Source organism: Abramis brama (assembly GCF_963993115.1).
Source record: "Abramis brama genome assembly, chromosome: 8".
In the NCBI taxonomy this organism is placed as follows: Eukaryota; Metazoa; Chordata; class Actinopteri; order Cypriniformes; family Leuciscidae; genus Abramis; species Abramis brama.
In genome coordinates, this window is record NC_139970.1 from 21,303,807 (window position 1) to 21,329,998 (window position 26,192).

At 38.0% G+C, this 26,192-nt stretch overlaps 2 protein-coding genes across 3 annotated transcripts in view; one reads left to right on the forward strand and one right to left on the reverse strand.

The window, feature by feature from the left end:
- Window positions 1–9,053, forward strand: part of abcb6b (ATP binding cassette subfamily B member 6 (LAN blood group) b) — a 39,319-nt gene extending 30,266 nt beyond the window's left edge. For both annotated transcript variants that reach the window (XM_084121467.1, XM_084121466.1), the window contains exons 17-18: window positions 5,687–5,755; window positions 7,705–9,053. In XM_084121467.1, the coding sequence (XP_083977593.1) occupies window positions 5,687–5,755; window positions 7,705–7,813 (178 nt within the window). In that variant the 3' untranslated portion in view covers window positions 7,814–9,053. The remainder of the gene's footprint in view (window positions 1–5,686; window positions 5,756–7,704) is intronic.
- Window positions 9,050–24,788, reverse strand: LOC311087946 (uncharacterized protein). Its single transcript, XM_084121469.1, has 7 exons — window positions 24,121–24,788; window positions 20,343–20,564; window positions 14,899–15,069; window positions 14,613–14,744; window positions 14,361–14,530; window positions 11,531–11,767; window positions 9,050–10,793 (listed from the first exon to the last, which is right to left on the reverse strand). The coding sequence occupies exons 1-7, from the start codon at window positions 24,584–24,586 to the stop codon at window positions 10,608–10,610; spliced, it is 1,584 nt and encodes a 527-aa protein (XP_083977595.1). The 5' UTR covers window positions 24,587–24,788; the 3' UTR covers window positions 9,050–10,607.
- Window positions 24,789–26,192: the final 1,404 nt, after the last annotated feature.

Below are 26,192 nucleotides of genomic sequence, written 5' to 3' on the forward strand. Positions count from 1 at the left end.
TATTTTTTAATAAACCATATTCAACAACATATAAAAATGAAATAATCTTTAGAGTAAAGCCGCAGCCATCATTACCAAGCGCGAACCATTGACAGTGAATGAAACGAAGCGAACTTAGCCTGCAGGCCATAGTGTGACATGCGTAAACCAATGGTGTAAACATAATCATAGATGACGCGCCACGGGTTTTTATTTAAAAGAAAGAACGTAGCTTATGTTTGTATGTAGGTCTAGGCAATTTATATTCACGATACTTAATAACTAATATTATTTTATTGCATTTGTATTAGTTGTTTGAAGAGTTAAAAAAAAATCGGTCGGTCTTAACGCAAGTTTACAACCGGCAAGTCGGTCGGTCGGACTAAAAGGGAAAATAAATAAATAATTGGGTCGGTGCTAAATTGACAGGGTCGGTCGGGTTACGGCAAACAAGAATATTTTTAAGGATGGCCTGAGTAGGTACTGATACGTGTTGTCTAACTCCAATAGAGTTCAGAATGTCTTTGAATGCCAATCCCGTTATCTACGTGTATATTAAAATCACCAACAGTTAGGACTTTATCTGCAGCCAGTACTAACTCTGATAGAAAATCAGCAAATTCTTTGATAAAGTCTTTATGGTGGCCTGTATACAGTAGCCAGCACAAATGTTAAACGTGATTTATCATTTACACTAGATAGTGTTACATTTTAGCAACAACACTTCAAAAGAATTATATTTAAAACAAGACTTCTCAGTAATTCTGAAGATATTACTATAAATTACAGCAACTCCTCCCCCTTTGCCTTTGAGACGAGGTTCATGTTTATAACAATAATCTTGCGGGGTGGACTCATTTAAAGTAATATAATTGTCTGGTTTTAGCCAGGTTTCTGTCAAACACAGCACATCTATAATCTGTAATCATATCATTTACAATGAGTGCTTTTGAAGTAAGGGATTGTCTGTGAAATTACACTGACATTTCACTAATGTGACCACACCTTTATATCTGTCCTGATGTTCCACTATGTCCAGGCCCTGAAATATATTGTCTACTGCTCTGAATTCAAGGCGTTATCCCTCAGATAACATCATGTATTGGTAAAAGCTTTTGTTGGGCCATCTGGGCCACATCTCTAGCATTAATTAAATTGATCTATTTGTCCTTGAACCCAGTGTCTTCAGAATAACACCCTAGCCCAAAGAAATGAAAGGTGTATGAAGGATAATCCAAACAATAGCAAGCAGCTGTTTCCCAAATGAGATAAAGCTGTTCATGACATACAAGCTGAGCTCATAGTTCACACCTATGTGTTTGTGGTGTGGTCAATGAAATGTGTTTTTAATATCTGCAAGCTTAAAAGAGAGGGTATATTGCATTTTTTTTCCTTGATTTTATGAAACATTTAACAGTACCGTTACTCTACAGCAGTTCTCAGTTTTTTTCCACGACTTTGAAAACCAAAATATTTTGCGCACATTAACTTTTTTAAAAGTTTTAGTTTATTAGATAAACTTCAGCACATGTGTTGTACATCAGACTGCATGTTGATTTTAGACATACTGAAGAAGTTCTGCTGAGTCTTGTCAATGCAAATGTATGCGCTTATCCATTTTTTCACTCAGCTGGTTGTCATATAAAGCCGCACATAGTCGGCAACATTTAAAACAGAGCAGTTCAGAGCAGTGAATGGTTGACAGGTGAGCAGGCGGTCCTTCGCTGTCAATTAGTGTTTGCATTACAGATGTGATATTACATGTGTGTATGACCACCTTCGGATGTGGTTTCAGTGATCTGACCACAAAATCTCTTTACACTTGTATTTAGTGCTGTCATCCATCAAGATGTATGTTAGGGAGTTCACTTCACTTGACAAAATGCATTTATTTGGAATGTCCTGCAACACTTTTATATTAATGGATATTAAGGAGTTATGACATAATGTACGTCTTCAAATACATTACCGTTCAAACGGTTGGGGTCAGTAAGATTAAAAAAAATAAAATTTAGCAAGGACACATTAAATTGATCAGAAGTGACAGCAAAGACATGTATAATTTTACAAAGAATCCTGAAAGAAAAAAAAAAATTAAGCAGCACACCTGTTTTCAACATTGAAAATAATAGGAAAAAAAAAATTCTTCAGCAGCAAATCAACATATTATAATTATTTCTGAAGAATCATGTGACACTGAAGACTGGAGTAATGATGCTGAAAATTTAGCTTTGCCGTCACAGGAATAAATTACATTTTAAATTATATTCATATGAAAAACGGCTATTTTCAATTGTAATGTTTCACAATATTATTCTTTTTACTGTATTTTTACTTTGATCAAATAAAGGCAGCCTTGAGCATACAAGACTTTTCAAAAACATTTAAAAAAATCTTACAGACCCAATGTAATATAAATTAGCATAATGTTCATTTAATATACTCATGTATGTATTGCATCCACATGCATTTATAGAAATATATATTTATTATTCATTTAATATAAGTCATCATATTTGAGAGCACTAAAGCTGTCATATTTTGTGCTATCTTTGTCAGTGCGTGCACAGTCCGGGTATACTCTGTTTTTGCATTTTTGTTTGTTGTCTAATTCATTCAATTCTACAGTGATTCAGTGCTAATTACTCTAACTGCAATTGGACACCTTGCAATTTATCCTCATTTAATACATTTATGCTTTTTTTTTTTTTTTGAGGCGTTGTTAGTCATGAAATGCACCGCAGTACAAATATGTACCAAACAATTTTTTTTCCCCAGGAATTGTTTCACCTCTAGTCCAGAGGATGGTGTTTAATAACTGTCTGATAGTGTGTATGCTATGTCCTCAACAGAAAACATGTGTGCGCCTGATAGTTATTAGCGAGGAATTATTTTGTATAGGTGTTTTATGAGAAGAGCGAACACATTTGACATTGATTCAAACACCCCACTCGCTTCCTCTCTGCTGGTCACCTTTTTTCCTTGTCTTTCTGTCACATTCCACCACTCTCATACTATTGCCGTCACTTTCGGAAAGTGTCTCTGCCCATCCGGCGTCTCTGTTTCCTTCTCTCTAATGTTTTTCCCTCTGTCTCTCATTGCTCTCCTCTTTAGAAAATTGTAAACACATCAGGATCAGAGTCTGCGAGCTTTGATCCTGTCCAGCCTCTGAGACAGTGGTGTCACTTTGATCTGTTTTGGGGTGGTGGTTCTGGGGTTAGCGATCAATAAAGAAGTCTCCACTCCTTTGTTTGAAGATGAAGGGCAGCTGAGAGGATGACCTGCAGAAGGTTTCGGGTGTGAATTAAAGAAGCCGTGTGTGTGGATTAGATTAAGGGGGATCTAGTGCTTAAAGCCGCTGCTGCTTTAAATTAGGGAATGCGTTTACAGTACAACAGCGGCTGAATCGCTCTGCTTTGTGAACAGGATGCAAACAAGGATTAAGTTTTGATGTGATGCAGGAATAATAGCAGGCTTTAATGGCAGAGTAAGTGATCTGCCTCCTGTCTGTGCCCTTTAAAGTTGAGGTCTAACGTTTTTTATGTTAAATACTTCTTCCTATCTTAGTAAAATTCTTAAAATACTTTCTCTTTTCTACCTTTATATGCAGACAGCTACTAGTAAGCTATTTTTAGATTGTAAATATTATGGCTGAGCTCAATATTGTGGCTCAGTTTTCTTTGAGCATTCCGACCAGAATGACACAGCATCACTGACTCAACCAATGACGTGAGTTTAAGGTGGGATTGTCCATTTGTTCCAACAAATGAAAAGGCAAAGCCACCAAATCAACATCAAAATCAAGCAGTCATCTGCATCTAGGCCAAAAAGTTGCTCTTGAACACACCACCAAGACTACAGTCAGTGGCCAACTAACACATAGGTTCTGTGCCAGCATGAGAGGACGTAACTCTCCATACCAGCAGGTGGCAGTAAAAAAAAAAAAAAAAAACGTGACAGGAAATTAGCATGTAATTATGCAAAACTATCTCCTGTCTGATAAATGCTAAAGCTCAGTGCCCTTAATGCACTCTAAATCCACGTATTTAATGCCGCATTAAAGCAGTGTTTGAAGCTAAGCATATCTCATTATCAATCATGTTCAGGAACTCATGTGCCCTGTAATTGTAAAACTTTCCAGTGTACGTTAAATTTAATTAGATATTACATAGAATCTGGTTATGTGTAAAGTGTTGCACATTTTATTGGTACAGATATGTGTATTTTGCAAAATGATTGCAACTGGGTTTTTTTCGCTTAATTAGAAGCACCACAATTAAATTGTTGTCTGTTTCTTAGAAACTACTGAGCAACAGACATTTAGAAGTTTATTTTAAAGTGCAAAGTAATAAAAGTCAGAATTTGTAAATAAAGTTCTGTAAAAACTTGACTTGCATTTTTACAACACTATTAGAGTGGCCCATCGGGTAATCAAAAGTTTTACACACTTGCGGGCTTCACACCCACTTAAAAACTAGGGCCAAAGACCAAAAATATTTTATGTACAGAGGTTGGACAATGAAACTGAAACACTGGCCAATATAGTGTTGGAGGTTTCATGCCTATATATGTGCAGCCTGGTGGCCAATCTTCACTGATTTTACATTCTGTCAGTAAGAGCAGAGTGTGAAGGTTGAATTAGCAGAGCAATAACACAGCTGTACATAAAATATTGCAATCCACACAACATAATGTAAGACATTTCAGAGGACAAATTGCTGGTGCACGTCTCACTGGTTCATCTGTGATTAGGACAGCAAATCTTTGTCGGCAGCTCCACAGAGTCAATATATGCATAGTTGGGCTGCTATTGCCATACCTTTGGTCACTCGTGCCAATGCCAAATGTCGTTTCATTGGTGCCAACTGCCAAGGACTACCAAACCATTCTGGAGGACCATGTGCACCTAATGGTTCAAACATTGGACCCTGAAGGGGGTGTCATGTATCAGCATGATAATGCACCAATCCACACAGCAAGTCTTTTTGATGAACATGAAAGGGAAGTTTAACATCTCCCATGGCCTCCACAGTCACCAGATCTAAATATTTTTAGCCACTTCGGGGTATTTTGGAGGAGCAAGGCAGAAATTGTTTTCTTCCATCAGCATCTGGCCAGGGACCTGGCCACTGTTCAATGGCTCAGATTCCCTCTGGCCACTGTGAAGGACTTGTATCTGTCATTCCCAAGATGAATTGATGCTGTATTGGCCACAAAAATAGGCTCTACATTATACTGATAAATTATTGTAGTCTATTGTGGTGTTTCAGTTTCATTGTCCAATCCCTGTAAGTAGATAAGTGGTCAAAGTGCTCAAAGTGTGTGTATTGGGACAGGCCCTTGTTCACACAATCTTGCTCACCATTTGCTTTCGTCACTTCCGTTCTTCTTCTCGTGCACTAGTTCGATTCTGTTCGATACCAATAAGCTCGTATTTATTTTCAGATATAGGCTAATAACCGATAATCTGCCAGTATTACATTTCTATACTATTTTGTGTAAATATATTAAAAATAAAAATAAACGTTTTAATTGATAACAGTGAATTTAGACATCACAACATTATGATGTACATATGGAAAAGTATGGAGGTTTGCGAAAGATTACACTTAACTGTTATTAGATTAGTGTTTTTAAGATTAGCTTTGAGTGTTAGATTGATTTAGTATTCTTTATTTAATGCAGTAACATTAATTTGTATTTTCAGGTTATCCACCATCATCAGCTCCGATCAGATCCTCGTTCTTCAAGACGGGCAGATTGCAGAACGAGGAAGGTCAGTAGTGTGTGTGTATTTGTCCTCCAGTGCATTTGTCCTCCTGAGAGACAAACCTACTGTAAAGATTCAAACAACACACTCTGCTTGGCCTTTTCCCAATCCGAACGGCCAGATCCCGGGCAGTATAAAAGAGGAAATGTGACACCCTCTCTGTCCTGATTGAGTGAAATTCCTTTGGTTCGGTGGAGAGTGAACCATAGAAGACGTGTTGGGACAGACAGGGTCTTCTTCATCCTTGGGAAACCTAAGATCTGTGTGTGAGTGTGTCCCAGAGGCGCTGTTCTTGTTATCAGCCAATCTGTAGTCTTAACCTGAGGGCCGTCTGAGTGCGTCCTCATCTTCCCAGAGACAGGATATAGTCTCTCAGTGTCCGAGCGGTCCACGCCCCGGCCGATCGCTGTGTCCTGTCTCGCTGCAGGCCCTCAGGTGGTACACGCACACATAGAGAGTTCTTCCTTTAAACCTGACGCACACACACAGAGCATCCCACTAATGGACTTCTCCATTCATCCTGGCCGTTCAGCCCCGATGTTAACCCTGTGCTCACTGTCCTTCACTTCTGCCCTTTGATATATGAGCTACAGCCAACAGACCGGCCTCAAGACACACACAGCCGTCAGGGATGTAACTCCACACCTCGCACATTCAGCCCTGACTGACACTGCGATGTAAACATGACCCACACAGGCTTTTAACCCACAGGAACAGCGTATCAGAATACCCAGGTTCACAGGAACAGAGCGAGGTGGGAATGTCCATTCAGGGAGGTGAAGGGTTAATGCTTTTAGAATAGAGAAATTAATAGATACACCTTGTGCTGCCCCTTAACAGGCTGCTTCCTGAAACTGTCTGTGGTCTGGGAAATCTCTGGGAAAAGGTTTGACAAGGATGGTGGATGCTGGGTTCACATGGTCATTGAAAAGCTGGAAGTATCAGGGAATTTTTAAATGGATTTTTGTTTTCAGCCCTTGAAATGTCATGTAATTATTTTAATGACTGTAATTCTAGTTTTGCTCAGCGAAGAAATATTCAGACATTTATTATATTATAATATCAATATAATAATATATGCAATATTATGTTTTAAGTGCAATATTTTTTGGACCAAAAGGTGTGGGGATCCTGAAGGATAAGAACTGGCCGTGTTTTTAATTTATACAGGGAATAATCTGCTTTTGCTGGTTTCTGTTTAAAACTTCTGGTGTGACCTTCCATTATGATGAGAACATTTTCCACACTCTCATTCCCAGAGTTCAGTGCCCCATACTGTGTCTGCTTCACTTTTGATGTCATACTTCCAAGTAATTGATGCCTCAACAAACTTGACCCTAGACCCACCCTCCTAACTCTGTTTTAGCAATCTGAGAAAAGAAAAGAAAGAGAATGGTGATGGTGCTGAGAGTTTCCTTGCCTTTAAGTGATTTCTGGAGCCAGAGGAAAGCTTTAATTTGGCTTCCCCGGCCCCCTGTGAAGTTAAATTGCTCTAAAGTCCTTTTTAGGTGAGCCAATCCGCTTTGGCAGCCATCTTTGCAATTCCCTGGGCTGCTGTTTTCTGTCTAGTTTACAGTCAAGCAAATCCCCTATTTTAATTGGGAATGTCAGAAATATCAAAAACTGTTGGCTGTGCTAAAGTTTAACTCCCATTTTTTTTTAAATAAACACTGAAAGGTGTAGCTTCCAAGGTGTAAGGCCAATTCACATTCCACCGACTAACACTGACCAACAAGGACCATGGACGTCACTTTTGAGAAATTCCACGACCTGACAAATGCAGATTCAACATGTTCAATTGGCGAAAACCAACAATGAAACCCAATGAAATGTCTGTCGCCGCTGGTCGACGTCTATCGGTGCAGTGTGTTTTAGACTCTACAGCCACCATATTTAATGTTGCAATTTTTCTTGTGGTCTGTCTGCTAATGTCTCTGACTGCTTTCTGTCTGTAGGCATGAGGAGCTGCTGGCCATGGGGGGACTGTACGCTGCTATGTGGTTAAAACAGCAGCAAACCCCAGAGTCAGAGGTCTCCACAGAAGAACAACCGCAGGAGCCATAGCAGAGCGGCTGAAGCTGATGGAGCAGCGATGATGAATGATGATGGGTGAAATCAATCAGGAAAATGGTAAAAGAACCCACTGAGCTCCAAACTTCATCTCAGACAGAGGGGCACCAGACTGCACTGAAGTAATGAACTAACAAGAGTGTTTCTCAGGGAACAATTACACAGGTCTGCTTAAAGATCAACCAATCATTGAGTACCTCTAGATATGTTAAAGGGTTAGTCCTGTCGTCATTCACCCACCCTCATGTCATTCCAATCTGAATGACTTTATTTCTTCTGTGGAAAATAAAGACAATATTTTGAAGAATGATTGTAACTAGACTTTGGTCCTTGTTGACTTTCATTGTATGGAGAAAAACAAACAAACACTGAGACGGTTCTCAAAAGATCTCCTTTTATTTCCCACAGAAGAACGGTAAATGATAACAGAATTTTTTTTTTTTTTTTTTTGGTGTAGTATCCCTTTAATGTTTAGCAGCAGTAGTATAAAAATACGGTCATGTGGTGACTATATTCAGTCATTTCTGTTACATTGTGTTTTTATATCGCTTCCTTTGTTTACACTCTTATTCATCACAGTAGACTGAGGAGGAATGGAAGTATCTCTATTTTCATAAATATAGGAATTTCTAAATATGGGAACTGTAGGTAACATGCTCATGGTCAAAAACTTTCACCAAAGTGTGGATGCTTTACCAAACCAAATAAACAATGTATTCCTCTTTACACCAGTCCAAAGCTCTATCATATCTCTGTTGTTCACATTTATAGTTTGAGATCATTTTTTTATATATTCCATTTTTTTATGGAAAATGCTCATCTACTGTACATTAAACCAGTATTTTAATATTAATGACATGCTGAACTTAAAGGGATATGTTTGACATACAGTAAACTTTTCTTTTTGGTGTCTTTCCATATTATTTGGAAAACTTTCTTTTTTTGAATGTATTGAATTTGATATAACTATTTTTAAATTGCTTTTCTAAAGGTGAAAGATATTTAAAGGACTTACATGAACCATAGAAACATTCAGGAATGCAAAGAATAGTCTGACTCTGTAGCCTGAAGATACCCTCTAATGATTTTGGCTGCTGCATTTCATGAAAACATTAGCTGAATTTTGTAATGTTTTTCTTTTTCTTTTCTTTTTTCATGTGGAATGTGCACAAGTTGGTCAAGTACTTCATTTTAAAACAAAAGTTTGGAAATAAATACAACCCTGGCTATGTACAAAAGTTAATTTATTTAGAGTATTTACATCTTTTCACTCCAGCTACGGTTTAACACAAACAAGTACATGTATATTCCTTTAAGACAACTGACATTATAATTCATTCATTAAGTAGAACATGACAGAAATATTTACAGGATAACACATTTCTGAACTATACAAAAACAGATATTTATCTGTAATGATTTAGGCTTGGACGTAGAGTTAATGATCGACTATAATGCACTGACGTTTCATGGGGCTTTGACCTGCTCACATCAATATAATGGGGAAAGCAAGAAGGAATTGGAGTCCATGTGGAAGTTGGTTGAAAAAATTGGCGTTAGTATGTGTTTTTTTAAGTACGTACTAATTTTATTCAGTAAGGATACATATATTGATCAAAAGTTAGAGTAGAGGCATTTATAATGTGACTTCAAATGAATGCTGTTCTATTTAAACTGTTCTCAACATTAATAATGAATGTTTGTTGAGCACCAAATCAGCATATTAGAAGGATTTCTGAAGGATGAAAATAAATTAAGAGATTTGTTTTTAAATTGTAATATTTAACAATTTAACCATTTATACTGTATATTTGATCAAATAAATGCAGCCTTGTTGAGCATAAGATACTTCTTTCAAAAACATTTTAAAAAATCTTACCGACCCCAAACTTTTGAATGTTAGTGTATGTTTCTGAAGAGTGTAGATGCACTGCGGAAAAATGTCGTCCTACTGTATGTAATTTCTGAAGAATGTGTATGAATTCCCACAGGAGCTGGCGTGGAGCCTGAAATACCTTCTCATCACTGTCAACATTATCAGTGGTTGGCGTTTAAATGTTTGCGGCGATAAGGTAATACTGTGGACAGAGTGGTTAGTTCGGCGTGGAATAAGAGGTCTGACTTAAATACATGCTTGCAGAGCCCAGTGTCTGCTAGGGTCCAGACGTGGTGAGGGAACATTTCTCATTACTAAATCATGCTGGACCGCCCTGTCCCTAATTGAGCTGAAAGAGGGACAAGGAGATTTGTCCTGAAATGTTCAAGTGAGTGTGAGGTGTGTTTCAGAGTGGCCTTGTCACCATTGTTCAGTTCCAGGCGCGCCCTGTGCAGTGACCCACGGAAGAGCACTCTGGTAAAGGAGCGCGGATGCCCCTGCGCTGAACCCCCGCGGCAGGCGGAGAGAGGAGAAGTTTGCTTGGGACGCTCCCCACGGGACGCCTTCTACGGAGCGGCAAGCGGCGGAACTGGGGTTCACAGTGAGGACATGTCAGACGCTTTCTCTCTCTGTCCTGCATAACCGTCTCTTCTTAAGCACACATTATGTAGTCTCCGTTCCTCAACAGCTTGTCAGGGTCTGTGTGCATCATAGAGGTGAATTAAGTGCGCACACACAGGTAGATCTTGTGTGTGTGTTTGTGAGAGGAAAGGGCTGGTCATGGATTTGAAGTTTGTGCATTATACAAAATCATACTTCTAGGACTACTCATTGGTACTTGTTTTCCATGGAAGTACTCCACTGGAGTGTCCGAATTACGTATAGAGTTGTCAGGAAGCGCCCTGGAAGCGGTCAGTTGCTGTTGTCGTTCTTGGGCCGTTTTTGGTACCACAGAGCTGTAGGCAGGTTCTGGCAGCCCATGTACTCCTTCCTCATCTCGGCCTCGGTGAGGGGTGGGGTGGAGTTACACGGAGCACCGGCCAAAGTCACGTTCACCAGACCCAGAGCAGCATCACCCAGTCGGGACGTCACAGAACTCTAGTGATGGATTAAGGGAAGAGAGAACCAGTTTAAAGTCTTCAAGTCATAAGATAGCTTTGTGTGCAAAAACAGACAGAAATATGAGTTGTTATTCCACAGAAGAACTGAAATCTAATAGTTGTATCGACTACAAGAATAACACATCGACGCCAAACCATTTGTCTTGTGACCATATTTCAGTTAGAAATGGCTTTTTGGATTTGGGTCTGTTCCACAGAACATGTGTAATAAGACTTAGCAGAGTAAAGTACACGAGTCGTAGGATGTAGGTTATAAACGTAGAACTACTTTGTCATTTTGGAGTTTGACAGTCTCTATCCCCTTTCACTTTTCACAAAGAAAAGAGCAGCTGTAGGAATTTCAGTAATGCGTTACAATAAGTTCCCATCAGTTAATGTTAATTCAACAGTGAGCCATTCATTTAATATTAATCTTTATCGTTAGTTAATAAACATAGATATGTTCATTGTTTGATCATGTTAGCTCTTTCATTAACAGTGCAGTAAATTGTAAAACTACGATTATTAATAAATACTATATCAAGAAGCATAACGGACTGTTTTTGTACAGCTAAAATAACTGGATGCGGATGATCCCAGAAGCAAGACGCATTCAAGTTACAAATGGTCGCACCCGCTTTTACATTCAAAATAAGGTAAAAAAGTTTATAACGGAGTGATCCGAACAGCCCAGATTCATAAAGTATGGCTGTGTAAAGGCTTCTAAAGTCTCACCTTACTGAAGTGGTCTATGAGGCAGTCAGATGGGTGCAGAGAGGACCAGAACTCAGCTGTTTGCACCCAGGGCAGCCCGTTGAGCAGCACGACATTGACGTGTTTGAGAGATCCCATCAGTCTCTTGCTGAGGGCTCCACTGTAGCTCTGCTCCACAAAGAGCAGCACCCGACTGGCCTTGCATCCGGCTAGATCTGCCAACAGTTCCCCCACGGAGTAACGCTCCTTCAGATCTGCCTGGAGAAAAAAAAAACATATCATATAGAGCTTTCCTGTCATACATTATGATATGTTTTATAGATAGTTTCACTTATAATGCAATTTATTACAACATGAGGGTGAGTTAATAATGACCGAATTTTCCCTTTAAAGCTTATTTTTATGAATACACATTTCAAAAGAACCGTATTTATTTGAAATAGCAATCTTTTGTAACATTATACATTAAACATTATATATTGTCTTCCATCACTTTTGATCAATTTAATGGATCCTTTCCTTGCTGTATAAAAGTATTCATTTCTTACAATTCCTTAAAATATAGATTACTAACCCTAACAGTGTATATTACTATTCATAAAAAAAATATTCTATTCATAATATTATAATATCAATTATGAGAGAATAATATTACATTGATTTTATATTTTCCCTCTTATCTTCATTTTTCTCTTAATTAGTTTTTCAGTTTTCTCACTAAAATGACTGTAAGGATCTTCAAGCTGACATTCATTTGTCCTGACATTCATGCTAATGGCAGTTGTTGAAATGAACAGTTTGTCGAACTCTTTCTACTTTAAGAAGAAATGAGCAGCTTTCCTGTGGGAAGCCGAGCGTCTGGTGGCCCTGATCCTGTGTGGTCCTTGTCTCTCAAGCCCCCCTTTGTCACTACATCCCTGTCTGGGGATCAGGTTGTTGCCTTTGTCCCTAGAGAGTCTGTCCCTATTGTCATGGAAGGGTGGGCTTTACTGTGCAGTCTGCTCTCTTCTGTTTGCCCCGCTCTAAACATATGGCCGGGATTACTGACCACCTTTTTGCAAAGGATTGTGGGATTTTGGTGAGGCAACATGAGAGTACTTTATAAAAGCAATATAATTAAATGTGCGCACAGTTTCTGGAATGATTGTATTAATGATAGATGAAAGAGGCATGAGGTGGATGGCTGATCTATTGTGAGTTGATAAAAGGACCTGTCTGTGTTTAGTAATAAGATTGGGGACTTAAGATTGTGCCATATTTCTCTATGAAATTCGATCTAATCTCTCTCATCTTTCTTGTTAAGCGAGGAGTCTGCTCTGGGTTGTCCGTGTGGGTTAAGGGAATACGGTTTGATAAAGCATCCCCTTCTTGGATGTTTGCTGCACAGGTGGCGTTCTCATTAGCAGCACTAAAAATACTCGTAACACAAGATCCACCAAAGTGCAGAGTGTCTACATATTCATCCCTTCCAAGAAATGAAACCAAATGAACAGATGAGAGTCAACCAGAAGTCATCTACCATTAGCGTAATACTTTTATCCTTTGGTTAGTGGGCGCTTTGAAGTGGTGGGCTTGGGGAAACACGTTGGATTCATTTACGGGAAGATAAGAGATTCCTAAACTCTTCTTATTCATCTGTCCTCTCTGTGCTTCCAGGAACCCCACATTTAAAACAAATCTACCTCAGCAGCACCTTCAGAATAACATAGTAGGCCTGACTGTGAAAATACAATCCTGTTACAAGAAATCCACTGAGCTAAGAATTTCTTTTCTTTAAAACAGGGTTTAAACCACTTCAGAGCTCAACAGTGAGGTTCTGAAAGTTACAAATAAAAAAATAAAAAAAACTCCATTAGAAATAGATTTTTTTTTATGGTAACGAATAGACCATTAAAAACAGACCTACCGTGATGTCCGAGATTAAGTTACAAAGTATGCTTCTGTAGAAAGCCGTAAATCAGTGCGATTTCAATTTCCTTTTTAAGGAAAATGGCTTCATTCTGAGTGAACTACACTAATCGTAGTCATAAAGAAAGAAATCCTGTGTTCAGAGAAGCTGCTGTTCCTGCAGACATGGAATTTGTGCCAAAAGTTCTCTTGCTTCCAAGCACTTTATCAAATGACACAATCTGATTGTATCTCTTCAATCTACAATTTTATTTTATTTTTTATTTTATTTTATTCCTTATTATTACATTATTCCTGTGATGGCAAAGCTGAATTTTCAGCATCATTACTCCAGTCTTCAGTGTCACATGATCTTTCAGAAATCATTCTAATATGCTGAATTGCTGCTCAAGAAACATTTCTTAAGAACAGCATTTATTTGAAATAGAGAAATTTTGTAACAATATAAACGAAAAAACTGTCACTTTTGATCAATTTAGTGCATCCTTGCCAAATAAAAGTATTAATTTCTGTACTGTATTGTATATATCTGTGTATTTGTATAATTCTAAAGGTTTTTTGATCGTTTTTTTTTTATTATATCATTGCTTTTGACTTGATTACATCATTCAAAATGCTTCATGGGATGAGTAGTTTGTTGCCTCATACACAATTCTTGTACATTTAGTCTTTTTTTATATAACTCTTCTAATTGTCATTTCTAATAAAAATGTAAATCTTTGACAAAATGAAAGAGAAAAATGCTTTGGGAACCGAGGCGACTGTAAAAATTGGGCAGATTGTTGTGTTCTGTAGTGATTGTTCATGTTTTTTTTTTTGTTGTTTTTTTTGTGACACTAGAAGTTTGAACATTAACTTAAGTGTATCCAGTCCCGATGCAGCACTAGTTATACTACGGTACATGACCATCGGAATGTCTGATCAGACGCACACACACACTCACAATGCCGTTGTTATTGCGGTCCCAAAGCAGCATGGTGCCGTCGTTGCGCGTGGGGCTGTTCAAGTACAGAACCAGAGAATCCACGCAGTGCTGCTTTCGGCAGATGTAGGAAATGTGGTTCCTGATCACCTCTTTCTCTGTGGCTGGATACATCCCCTCTGTCTCTTTAGCTGTGGAAATAAAGGCAATTATTGAACCTGAATGTAAAGCATACCTCAATAAAATATGAAACGACTTGAAATGTCCTCTGACCTGCTACCTGTCCGTTCCCAGCAAAGAACGTCTTTATGTGGTCCTTATGGAAGCCGTTGTTCCTCAGCATCTGGTAGAAGAGCTGCAGGTTCTGCGCATGCCGCTGGTATGTTATCTGCTCCTGCCAGCCACCTGCACGTGCACAGGTCAAAGGTTACGTTAAAAGAGCTGCATTCCTGAGACAGCTGATAAGTCCAAGTATTCGTCCATGCAGCATTTCAAACATCAATAAGCGGATCTAGGGTCAGATCATACAAACGAGTTCTTTGAGTCTGTGTTTTTGTACCTGACAAGAGAACTGCATGATCACAGGTCTGGTAGAGGCGGCAGGACAGGTGTGTGGCCAGGCGTTGCTGATGGCACCGTCGGGTGTTTTTATTGAGCTCGCAGCTGGAGATGGGCGCGCTGGGGCTGGTCAGTGGCAAAGGCTGTGGGCATCTGGCAAAGTCTGGGTGATCTACAGCAACAACCACATCACTTAGCTTTAGGTTTCAAGTGCGCAGGATCAAAAAGTAGGAGAGAAGAATTTCAGTATGACCCAAATATGACATGGTTAACACTAAATATTGTACTGTCATTTAAGGTGCGGTCACATGTACCATTCAGCACATTTTTGCGGTTGAGTTATTCCTTTAGGAATCTGTGCAATTGGGAATTTTGCATGAGGGCGAAAGATTTCCACGTGCTGATTTCTCATCAGTATTACACAAATTCGCCACTTTGTTTCTGTCTGACAAAGTGTGCTTGATTTGAAAGTATGACTATGGACATTTTTGCCCATGAAATTTCATCAAAATATCGCTAATGTGACCACTCCTTTATGCTGCTGAATTACTAGATAACTCAGACGTTCTATTCTGAGCCGTTTGTGCACTCAGACTCAGAATTAAGCAATTAACATCAACATTAACGCCAAAATGAATCTGTGTAATTTGAGCGATCAACAGACGAAACCACAATATAACAAGTAACAGTTGTTATGGAAATGCTTGAACATTGTCAAAAAGATAGGCTATTTACACTGTAAAACTTAAATAACATTACACTGACTTTTAAAAATTATTTTAATCTTGTATAACTTTAAAAAAAAGTTGAAAATTGCTTAACTTATTTTGATGAGTTAAAGCGATGTAAAAACATGTCAACTTATTGATCATATACTTTTTTACAGTGTACATTAAACTATTTTATGTCTTTTGTTTATTTTCAGATAATAGCATTATTTAGACATTAACAATAGTCAGTTATAGGAATTATTAAACTGAAATATTAAGAAATATTTCTACTCGGAATTATGCATTTCAATGGCAACACTATCAACGTCAGAATGAATCGTTGTAATTTAAACGATCAATATACGAAACCACAATATAACAAGATTTGTTATGTAAATGCCATTATTATTAATAAGCATACATAGTTTATTTAGCTGGCCATTAGAAAGTTATTCTATAAACTATATTGTATGTCTTTCATTTATTAGGGGTTCAAGCGTGCAGCGCTTGATTTTTCCATGATAAATGACCTGAAAGTACAAAAAGCTGTCTTTGTTAAAATGCTTGATAAAGTTTTTGTAACCAGCAGCTCAAACATCAAGTTCTGAGACCCTATAGTTTTTTTTATAGGCCTTTTTTAGGCCCTTTTTATTAGGGGCTCAAGCGCGCAGCGCTGAAACATATTGTTATTGTTAATTTTTCCAAGGATTAGCATTCTCCGCTAAAAGTGATCGGGCATACCAAACCGTAAGTCGTAGAGACTTGAAACTTTGAGGGCTGGTAGTACTCACACCGCCTACAACGTCACCAAGGCCCGCCCCGATCGGCCTGACGGGGCGATACAGCGGTCAAAAGTATGAAATGGCTCATAACTCCTAAACCGTTAGGTGTAGGCTCAAGTGTCTTGAATCCTTGGCTCAAGACGGACAAAATGCCTGCCTCGAATTTGCTCACCCTTCAGGCGACAATTTTGAGTAATTTTGGATTTTGTGAAATACCTACATTTTAGCCCGATTGGAACCAAACCAGTGCAGCAAGATTCTCTGGAGTCTGATTGTCAATAATTATCAAGAAAATTCGAAATTTTGCTGCACGGTCGCTAGGGGGTGCCAAAATGTTCTATATGTCAGTGGCCACTTTTACAAAAATGGCTATAACTCATGAACGGAACTAGATATTTTCACCAAACTCGGGACACATATGAGCTCAATCTGAGGTCACTTGATAAAAAACGTGACGATTGGCCACTTGGTGGCTCCAAAAAATATAAAAATGTCTATAACCACCCAACCATTAGCACAAATGACTTGAAAATTGGCATGCGCTGTCTTTGTACGGGGTGCCACGATAGTCTATGAGGACAATGGCGTATCTCATAAAACATGGCCGCCAATGAAATTTGAGTAGCTATCAGACAAGGTTACCGGAGGCTGATCAGAACGAAACTCAGTGAGCATGTTCGACTCGTGGCTCTAGAGTTCTGTAAGAATTTTTAAAGAAATCGGCCCCTAGTTGGCGTTAATTAGTTTTATGCCTCTGTAATCACGTTGTTTTTCACACATACACACAATATTCATGTAATTTGCTCCATTGACAAAATAACAGCTGAAAAGTAATGTCAAACTAATAGCTTTCTTTTGTGAAGCAGGTGATGTATTATTAGTTTTATTCATTATAGTAAAACTGTGATTCTACAACATAAGAGTCAGCAGTTTTGTGGCAAACAGATAAAGTAAAAGATTTAACAGTTTGTGCACAAAAAGTTATCATCTATGGCAGGGATAGGCAACTATCCTGGAGGCAACCTGGAGGGCCACTGTCCTGCAGAGTTTAGCTCCAACCCTAATTAAACACACCTGAACAAGGCAATCAGTGTTTTCAGGATTACTAGATAGATACAGGCAGGTGAGTTTTTATCAGGGCTGAAGCTAAACTCTGCAGGACAGTGGCCCTCCAGGACCGGAGTTGCCTATCCCTGATCTATGGCATCACTTAGACTCACACAGACATCAAGAATCAGCATATAAATCTCAGCCATGGTGATAAAATTATTTGCGCTACAATGCATGCTGGGAGTCTGGGTGAGTACCTGTGCTGGTACCCAGCATGCACTGCGACATGAAACTTTTAATGTCACCATCGTTGAGATGCATATGCTGATTCTTAATCTCTGTGTGAGTCAGCATAATACCACAGAGGTTTTTAAATCTGATTGTCACAACAATGGATCTTACAGTATGTTAGGATGAAGTCAGTTGTAGTTTCTGTGTTTCTCTTTCGTAATTTCTCATTAGCAGCAGGTGTTCTTCACTAATGTAATCACTAATCACTTTAATCACTTAATTTCTTGACTGCAATGTATGTCTTCTTTTAGTGACCTCAACTGAAATAACTTCAGAGTACTCATAACTATTGGTTTCTAAAAAAATATATAAAAAAAATTAAGGTAATCGGTGTCCTCAAATGTTATTAGCTGTAGTTAGCTTAAGTTATTGGATTTGACTTTGTGTGGGATATTGTGAGCTAGCAGTAACTGCAAGCACTCTGAGTTCATTTAAAGTTTGTAATTTCAGTGGTTTTACTCAGTATAGTTTCCGTTATATAAAGTATTTGAATGCAGTGAAGTTTAATTGTGTATTAAGAAATATCCTTGTTTTAGTGGACTCAATTAAAATAAGTTCAGAGTACTTTTTATCACATTAATTGAATTGAGGTAATCGGTGTCCTCAAATGTTTTGAGTTAGCTGAACTTGTTGGGTTTTACAGTGTGCGGCTAATCGCTACACCTGTTTAGAATGTATAATGTAAACATTCTTTATTCATATGAAAATACTGAAATATGAAAATCACACAAACCATCAACCATCTTATTTGTGTGTTTATTAGCTTCTTATTTCAAGTGTAGAAATGTTTCTTTGGTTCGTTCTTCACAGAGCACAGGGCAAGAAATTGTACGAGACAGTGTCATGCAAAGGGCAGGATTATGGTTATGTTGACTCACGTACAATGATTGACAGCTGTAGAGATCAAATGAATGTGTCGAGTCATAAACTGATGCAAATTAGGAAGAGGAGAGACAGAGCTCGCTCTGAAAGCTCTTTCAGCTCTTCACATTGCATAATTCAGTGGGAAATAAAAAAAGGTATTCTATATGACAAAATATTTTGCAAACGTGGTAATAAATCAATATATTCCAAATATGCACACTTTTGAACTAGGTGCCCTAACGGACGCTGTCTGCATGTATGTGAACACAAATAAACCGCAGTAGACATGAGTGAATTCATATGAGTGTTGATATTCTATTTCAAATATCATACATTACAGATTGATTATTTAGAAATCCTGATATAAATTAAGATATGAATGTCACTGCAACCTAGTTTTATCATAAACAGAGGTCAAATATCAAAGCTGGAGTCTTTAATCTTTCTAATGATACTCAAGTTTGTCCAGATCAAGTAAGAGTGTGATGTTTTAAAATGCAGTGAATGTTTAACAACAATAATCTGGGGCCATCTGCAATCTTTGCCTATAAAGGGGTTAAATATCTATATCTAAAACACAAAACCACCACACAATAGCAGAGGATAGCACTCATTGGCTCATTTTCAAGGATTTTGCATTTGAAATCACATTTAAACTTTATAAAATCATTAAAATAACATTACAAATGACTTTGTCAAAATTTACCTCTTCAATTTTTCATTTTATGCATCATATTTTGCAATATCACATTATGATTGCAATGACACCTGAAAAGTATATTGGTCCTCTGCTGGTTATAATAGTCTTTCTTACTACTTACTAATGTGTTTCTATAATTCATATTTAGAAATTATAAAATCACTATTATAACATATACAATCATATTTTATCAAAATCCATCTCTTCATATCTATCGAAACATTAGTTTTGACAATTGTTTTACAGAGGACACTTGCAGTAAACATTTTGATACCCATCATATATTTCAAATATCTGTATCTGTAAAACAAAATGTGTGCATGTGTGTGTGTGTAAGCATGCTTAGTCTATATTAAGTATTATTGTTTAAGCCTTTCATTCTTTTGTGAATGTGTTTTTGCATATTCTCCATCATGGATATTTTATGGTGTCAGGCTGTCAGCCCTACATTTCGGGTTGGCCTAGACCTTAACAGCATAGTTGGCATGAAGGTCTTAAAATGCTTGAACCCCATATTTGCTGTTTGCAGCTATATTTTTCAGATTATTTTTGCATTAAGATATTAACAATGGTCAGTTATTAGGAGTTAATAACTGGAATTATTAAACAGAAATATTGCGAAATAACTTCCAACTTTTATTCCAAAATGACTTTAAAAGTACTGACAATTATTTTGTAGTAAAAAAATTTTTATTTTACTTAAATAGGTGTTCTAGGAAATCACACTTGTCTCTGTGACAGCAACAACAACAAAAACATTTTTTTGGTAACACTTTATTTTAAGGTGACACAGTTACATGCTACTACATGTACTTACTAAAGTAATAACAGTAAATTATGAATAATTACAAGTAATTAACTCTAAACCAAACCCTAACCGTAACTCTATAGTAAGTACATGTAGTTAATTAATATTTCTCAGTACTTATTTGAGTGAGTATGTAACTACGTCACCTTGAAATAAAGTGCAACAAAATTCATCCATTGCTTGCTCCTTAAGAGTCCAAAGATAATTAAACCTGTTCAACTTCACAATTTGCTGACTCACCTACACAGCGCAGGCGTTGTGTTCGGTTGCTGTCTTTCACTCCCACAACCAGAGGGAGAAAGTGAATCTCACAGAGTCCGCTGTTGTGCTCCACACGGCTGGGTCTTGCCACCGCACTCCTGCGGGCCCTCGCTCGGCTCACCATGCGATCGCTTCGACTCCTCCTCCGCTTCAGCTGGTTCTGGCAGCGTGTTTTCACAGCCATCGTCAAGCACTCCTCCCCTGTATAGATATATTGCATGAAACAGTTAATGTACATATACAATCAGCTGGATCAGTTGGGGTTTTCAACCAGGGGCCGCAAGGGAGCGACAGGGTGTCCGTGGAAAAGCCTAGAGAAATACTATTTAAAAAAGTAAAAAATAAAATTAGACTAGAACATTTTTTTAAATAGTCATTAGATTTTCCAGTGTTTATAAAATATATACGCCTTTTAAATTTTAGGATAAGGATGATCATATTTGAGGGTCCGTAGCATCTAAAAGTTTAAAAAACCCTGGCCCTAGATAGTTATAGTTGTTTATTGAAACATTTTTCCAAGCAACAATCCCTGATATTAAGGGATGCTTTTTGTATTATTGCCTGGTGATCATTCAAGAACATGCCAGTGTCAAAATTTGCGTGATGTTTGTGTGAAAACCCCATGACCTGGATAGATGAGAACATTCAGCGTCATTTGTCCAGGGTTTATTGCTCCGCCGCTGTCATGTGATCGTCCACCTGGCTTTAATAAGAAAGCCTGCAATGCTAATTTCTACCCTGAGAAAGTGACAAAGAGAAACTGTCCTTTCAGAAAAAGCAATAATAATGACTTTTAAACAGGCATAGCATCAGTCTGGGCAGAGCAGCTTGCATTCCTTCGGTAATCTGCCATAACTCCAAACTATCCATTCAAACACATGCCGCACTTTGGCTATTGACGCCAAGCAATTTTTATCAGTTTCACGCTGAGGAAGCCTGAATTGGACAGCAGCGCAGGAGGTGTAATCACAAGCCATTATAAATCCATTTCACTTAACAACTAAAATTGCCTCTCATAATGAAAGGTTTCCTTGGCTGGCCGTGATTTGGGAATGTGAGAGCATCAGTAGCTCTAATGAGTCTCTCTCTGTGGTCAGTTGCATCCGGAGGCCCATTACAAAAACGCAGAGAGACTTGGGATGATTTTAAATGTGGCCAGAACTAAACCCAGCTTTTCATTCCAGTCTCTGATTATCACCAAAACCTCAGATGAGATGGTCAAGCTTGGACACAGCGAGACTTGAAAACGATTCCAGATTTGAACTGAGTCACACAAGCCTTGCTGCCTTGAGCTCATATGTAAACCAGAGCATTTTTTGTTTGTCATTTCTAATGTGTTTGCTCATTATAGCCCTTCCTGAGCTTCATTTAGTCTTCAGTTACCAAATATATTTCTTGAAACTATTTCATTTGAGGAAGGCTCGAGGACAACATGTGTGCTTAGTCTTCACGAATTGTCTTTAAATGAGAGTTTATTTAAATATATTTACATAATTGCCATGGCTGTGTCCAAAGCTTAAGGCAGATTTATCGGAGAATCCTGAAAAAAACACAATATATCATGGTTTCCACGAAACGGTTAAGCAGCACATCTGTTTTCAACATTGATAATAATAAGAAATGTGTCTTGAGCACCAATTTAGCATATTAGAATGATTTCTGAAGGATCATGTTTACAATATTACTGTTTTGCTGTATTTTAGATTAAACAAATGAAAAGATCAACTTTTGTACAGTGTAGGAGGAGTAATAATTTGATGAAAATATCGTTTGTAAATGTACTTTATTCAACACTGATTTGCAATTTTTATTTTTCTACAAACGGCCTAACCAAACATAGAGGATTATGGGATATCATAGCCAGTGAGGGACACATCTATGTTGCCTTCAAACATTCACCAGATGATGACATCTAAGTAGCCAGGATCCTAGTATTGGATATGGATATCTCTTGATTCCTTCCTTCAAGCATAATGTTTCAGCTTCAGATGCAGCCCATATGAAATCATATTGAAATTAAATGACTTTGTTCTGGATTTTATTAGCAGATCAGCTGCCAATGTGAGACTTTAAGACAATCTGATTACTTTAATACTTTAAAACAGTCAGTTTAAAAACAGGGGGGTTTCACAGCGATGCCATAGAAGAACCAAATTTAGTTCCCCAAATAACCTTTCAGTGAACAGTTCTTAAAATAGCCATTTATTTTTCTAAGTGTGAAGAACATTTGAATAAACCTTTTCCCACTATAAAGAACCTTTTAGTAAAGGAAAGGTTCAATGGATGTTAAATGTTCTCCATGGAACCATTGATGTCCATAAATAACCTTTATTTAAGAGCATAGAAAATAAAACGTATTAGAATAAGCTTTTATCTCAACAACTTTTCTTGTCTCTTTCAGCAGTGATGGCACAAATGTTCAAGTTTAGTGATGGGTTGACTTGTGCCCCTCACTATAGTGAACCGGGGGCACAGCTGGGCTCTGAACCCAGTGTTAAGAACTGAACTCTCAGTCAGGAATGAATTATTGACCACTCTTATTGTGAATGCATGACTCTCTCGGCTCAGTCGTGCGTCTGCCCTCCACTTTCCCTGCAGGGGGTCTGTGGCCCGACTTCCTAAGAGCGGATCCTCGTGCAGACACAGCTTCAATTCACACAGCTTCATGTCACCTTTGTTTATGCCCTGAAGTGTTGCAAAAACATCTAAACTGGCTTTTTATAATTCACTTTTGAAATCACTGAGGAAGACTTTTACTCAACTTACAGTCAGATCTAGACCTTTGCGTGTCTGCACGCTTCTGTGATGCTTCACTGTTGTTCACTTCTGCAGGATGTTTTTCCTGTTCCTCAGTGCCCATCCCTTAAGTGTTTTATTTCAATGGATAAAATGTAAATAAATATTATGCATTATAGTATTTGTACAGTGTAATTTATGCCACTTATGTGTAATTATTTTGTGCCATTTTAGCTTCTGTAAAAACATATTATTATGGTATTATAGTAATTGATTATAATGACATATAATGTCATTATAATTAGTAAGTTGTCCTGATAGAAGCTAATCTGCACTAAAACAGAAATAATCATTTGGAACTCTCAAGATAGGAACTTGTTTAATCACACTGGTAACATAAAAAAATACTTTTGGTTTGAACTTGTTGGTGTAACCTATTTTACACAGTTATCATTATCCATATTGGATGGTGTAAAAAGTCTTGAACAGAACTGTTTAATTCTAGTTTGCCCCTTTAAAATATGATACCATATCTGTATCAGAGTTCAGTAAAACATATTTGGGTCTATTATTAATGTCTTATGTCTCATATAATTCATCGTGCATGTGAACATGTCAGTAGTCACATTGATGGCCAGACCATTTACATTTATTAAATTGTTCAATTCGATTTCAAAGTATTTTTACATTTAAACTAAACAAACTAAACAAAAAAGAACTATGCATTTATTATTTGATAATCTCTTTTCACTGACAATATCAAAGTCAAAATAATTTGGGTCTTACTGATATCTGATTTATTTTGCTCTCTTGCAACTGTTTTGAAACTTCTTACATTGGGAACTTCTTAAAATAGGGAATGAATGGGTTAATTTATTGGGTTCAGTATTAAGAACTATAAAGCAAGACTTGTAGCATGGTCATTTTTGTACATCATTTTATATTCATTCACTAAAGCAAAATTTCTGTGCACTTATAATTTTAATTCTCAGGTTTGACAGATCAGATTCGGTTCACTCACCCAGATAAATGCCGTCCATATGAGCACATTTCTTCTTGGTTATGTTGAAGTCCACATAGAACAGAACGACCGGGTGTCCGAAACTCTCTCCGGGACTGGGGTCCAGTAGCAGCACGGCGTCATGCGCGCTCGCGCCGGGGTACAGCTCTTCATTCGTCCTGCTCACATCATCCGCGCTCGCGTCCGCCGAGAAGCCGCTGTGCTTGGACTGCAGCGCACCGCTCGAGTAGGAATCCGGCAGGATCGCCAGCACTTTGCCCGAGCCAGACTCGGACACGTACACGACCACCCCGCTCAGGTGCAGGTGGGACATCTTCTTGCACTCGCTCTCCGGTAAGGAGACCCTCCGGCACAGGTTGAGCTTCAGGTACTGAAGCCCAGTTCTGACCCAGCGGTCCAGACGAGACCCGCAGCACTCGCCAATGAGTAAAGCGCAGAGAAGAAGAGAAACGCATTGGAGCTTCATGCTTTGGCTGTGAAAAGATCTCTCTTGATGTCCTCGGTTGTGTTACTTTTAGGCAAAGTTACTTTTAAAAGAGCTTTGGAGGTGTTTGTTGGACACTCCGGGGTCTAGTGAAGTTTGGAGAGATGCAGCTGTCTTCATTAAAGGTGCTCAGAGCAGCATCCAGATGGAAAGTAATGTGCTGGAACTCCATCCCACAGGCTCTGACATGCTGTTAAACGGAGGAGGGAGGGAGAGAGAGAGAGAGAGAGAGAGAGAGAGAGAGAGAGAGAGAGAGAGAGAGAGAGAGAGAGAGAGAGGGGGGGGGGGGGTAGAGATGACTGGAGATGACTGTGATGACTGTCAGGTAATTCCCATTATCAAGAAGACATTTTAAACATTATCAGACACGTTTTAAGTTAATTTGAAATTGCAAACTTATGAAACTTAAAGGTGCTTCTTAGAAATATAAAAAAAAAAATCCACTTTTCTGTTAGGCTATCAGTTGCAAATTATTTAAGACTGTACGGCTATATAATATTAAGTGGTTTTAAAAAAACTTACTAAAAAGATGATGACACTAAGGCAACTTTTTTATGGGACACTTTACTCAATAGGAGAGTATATGTTGGTATACCATGGGAGAAATAAAAATCATTTGTGAAGCACTAACGTTAACTATAAGATGCGGTTGCTGCCTTGTTCAACACTGCCTCTCGCGTCTACGGAAAATACCCGTATAGAGGTCGCCAACTAAATGCACATTTGACCGACTAAAAAAATAACAATAATAAAATACATTTGACAATTTATATTTGACAATTTCTAATAAAAAATAAATCGAAATACCTGACGTGTGCATCCAAGTCGTCCATCGATGGAAAAAGAGGCGCGAACTTGCTTCTTGCAGCAATGTGATTGGATGATAGTTAACACATATTGTGTTGGACACACCGTGTTGTTTCTCTCTCTCTCTCTATTTCTTTTTATTTTTACACATGATCAACTTAAAATTACACAAAATGTGTTAAAATAGCCATAACACAAAAAATGTGTTATTAATTAACACATACTTTTTGAGAGTGTAACAGTGTTGCCGCATAAGGGGAGATGGAGACAAAATGCTTTAATTTTCATACATATGATATTACAATGCTGTGGAAAAAGTCTTGTCCTTATGTTATATGGTAGCCTATATATTAATAAATATATTAGTTGACTAATAGATGAAGCTGATAAAGCCTAATTTAGCAAATAATTAACATTTTAATTAAATATGTTAATTTGAGAGAGAGAGAGAGAGAGAGAGAGAGAGAGAGAGAGAGAGAGAGATTGTAGAAACCACATGGCTACTGCATTTCACCAGAGAGTAGCGCTGTTTTCTCATTTATTGTGAATTAGTGCGCCTCCACAGTCCACTCGGTCATTCAACTTGACTACAAGTTGTCTGACCAAAAAAAAAATTGCTGTCTGACCACAGTAAGGTCTGATTAACAGACCTCGGCTCTCCTGCACATTAAACCATAATTGATTTATCTAGTATTATTTTGCCACATTCTGTCTGATATTCTAAGCAGATTAATTATAAAGAGGTCTTAAGTTAACACAGTTAGTCTACATATAAGGTATT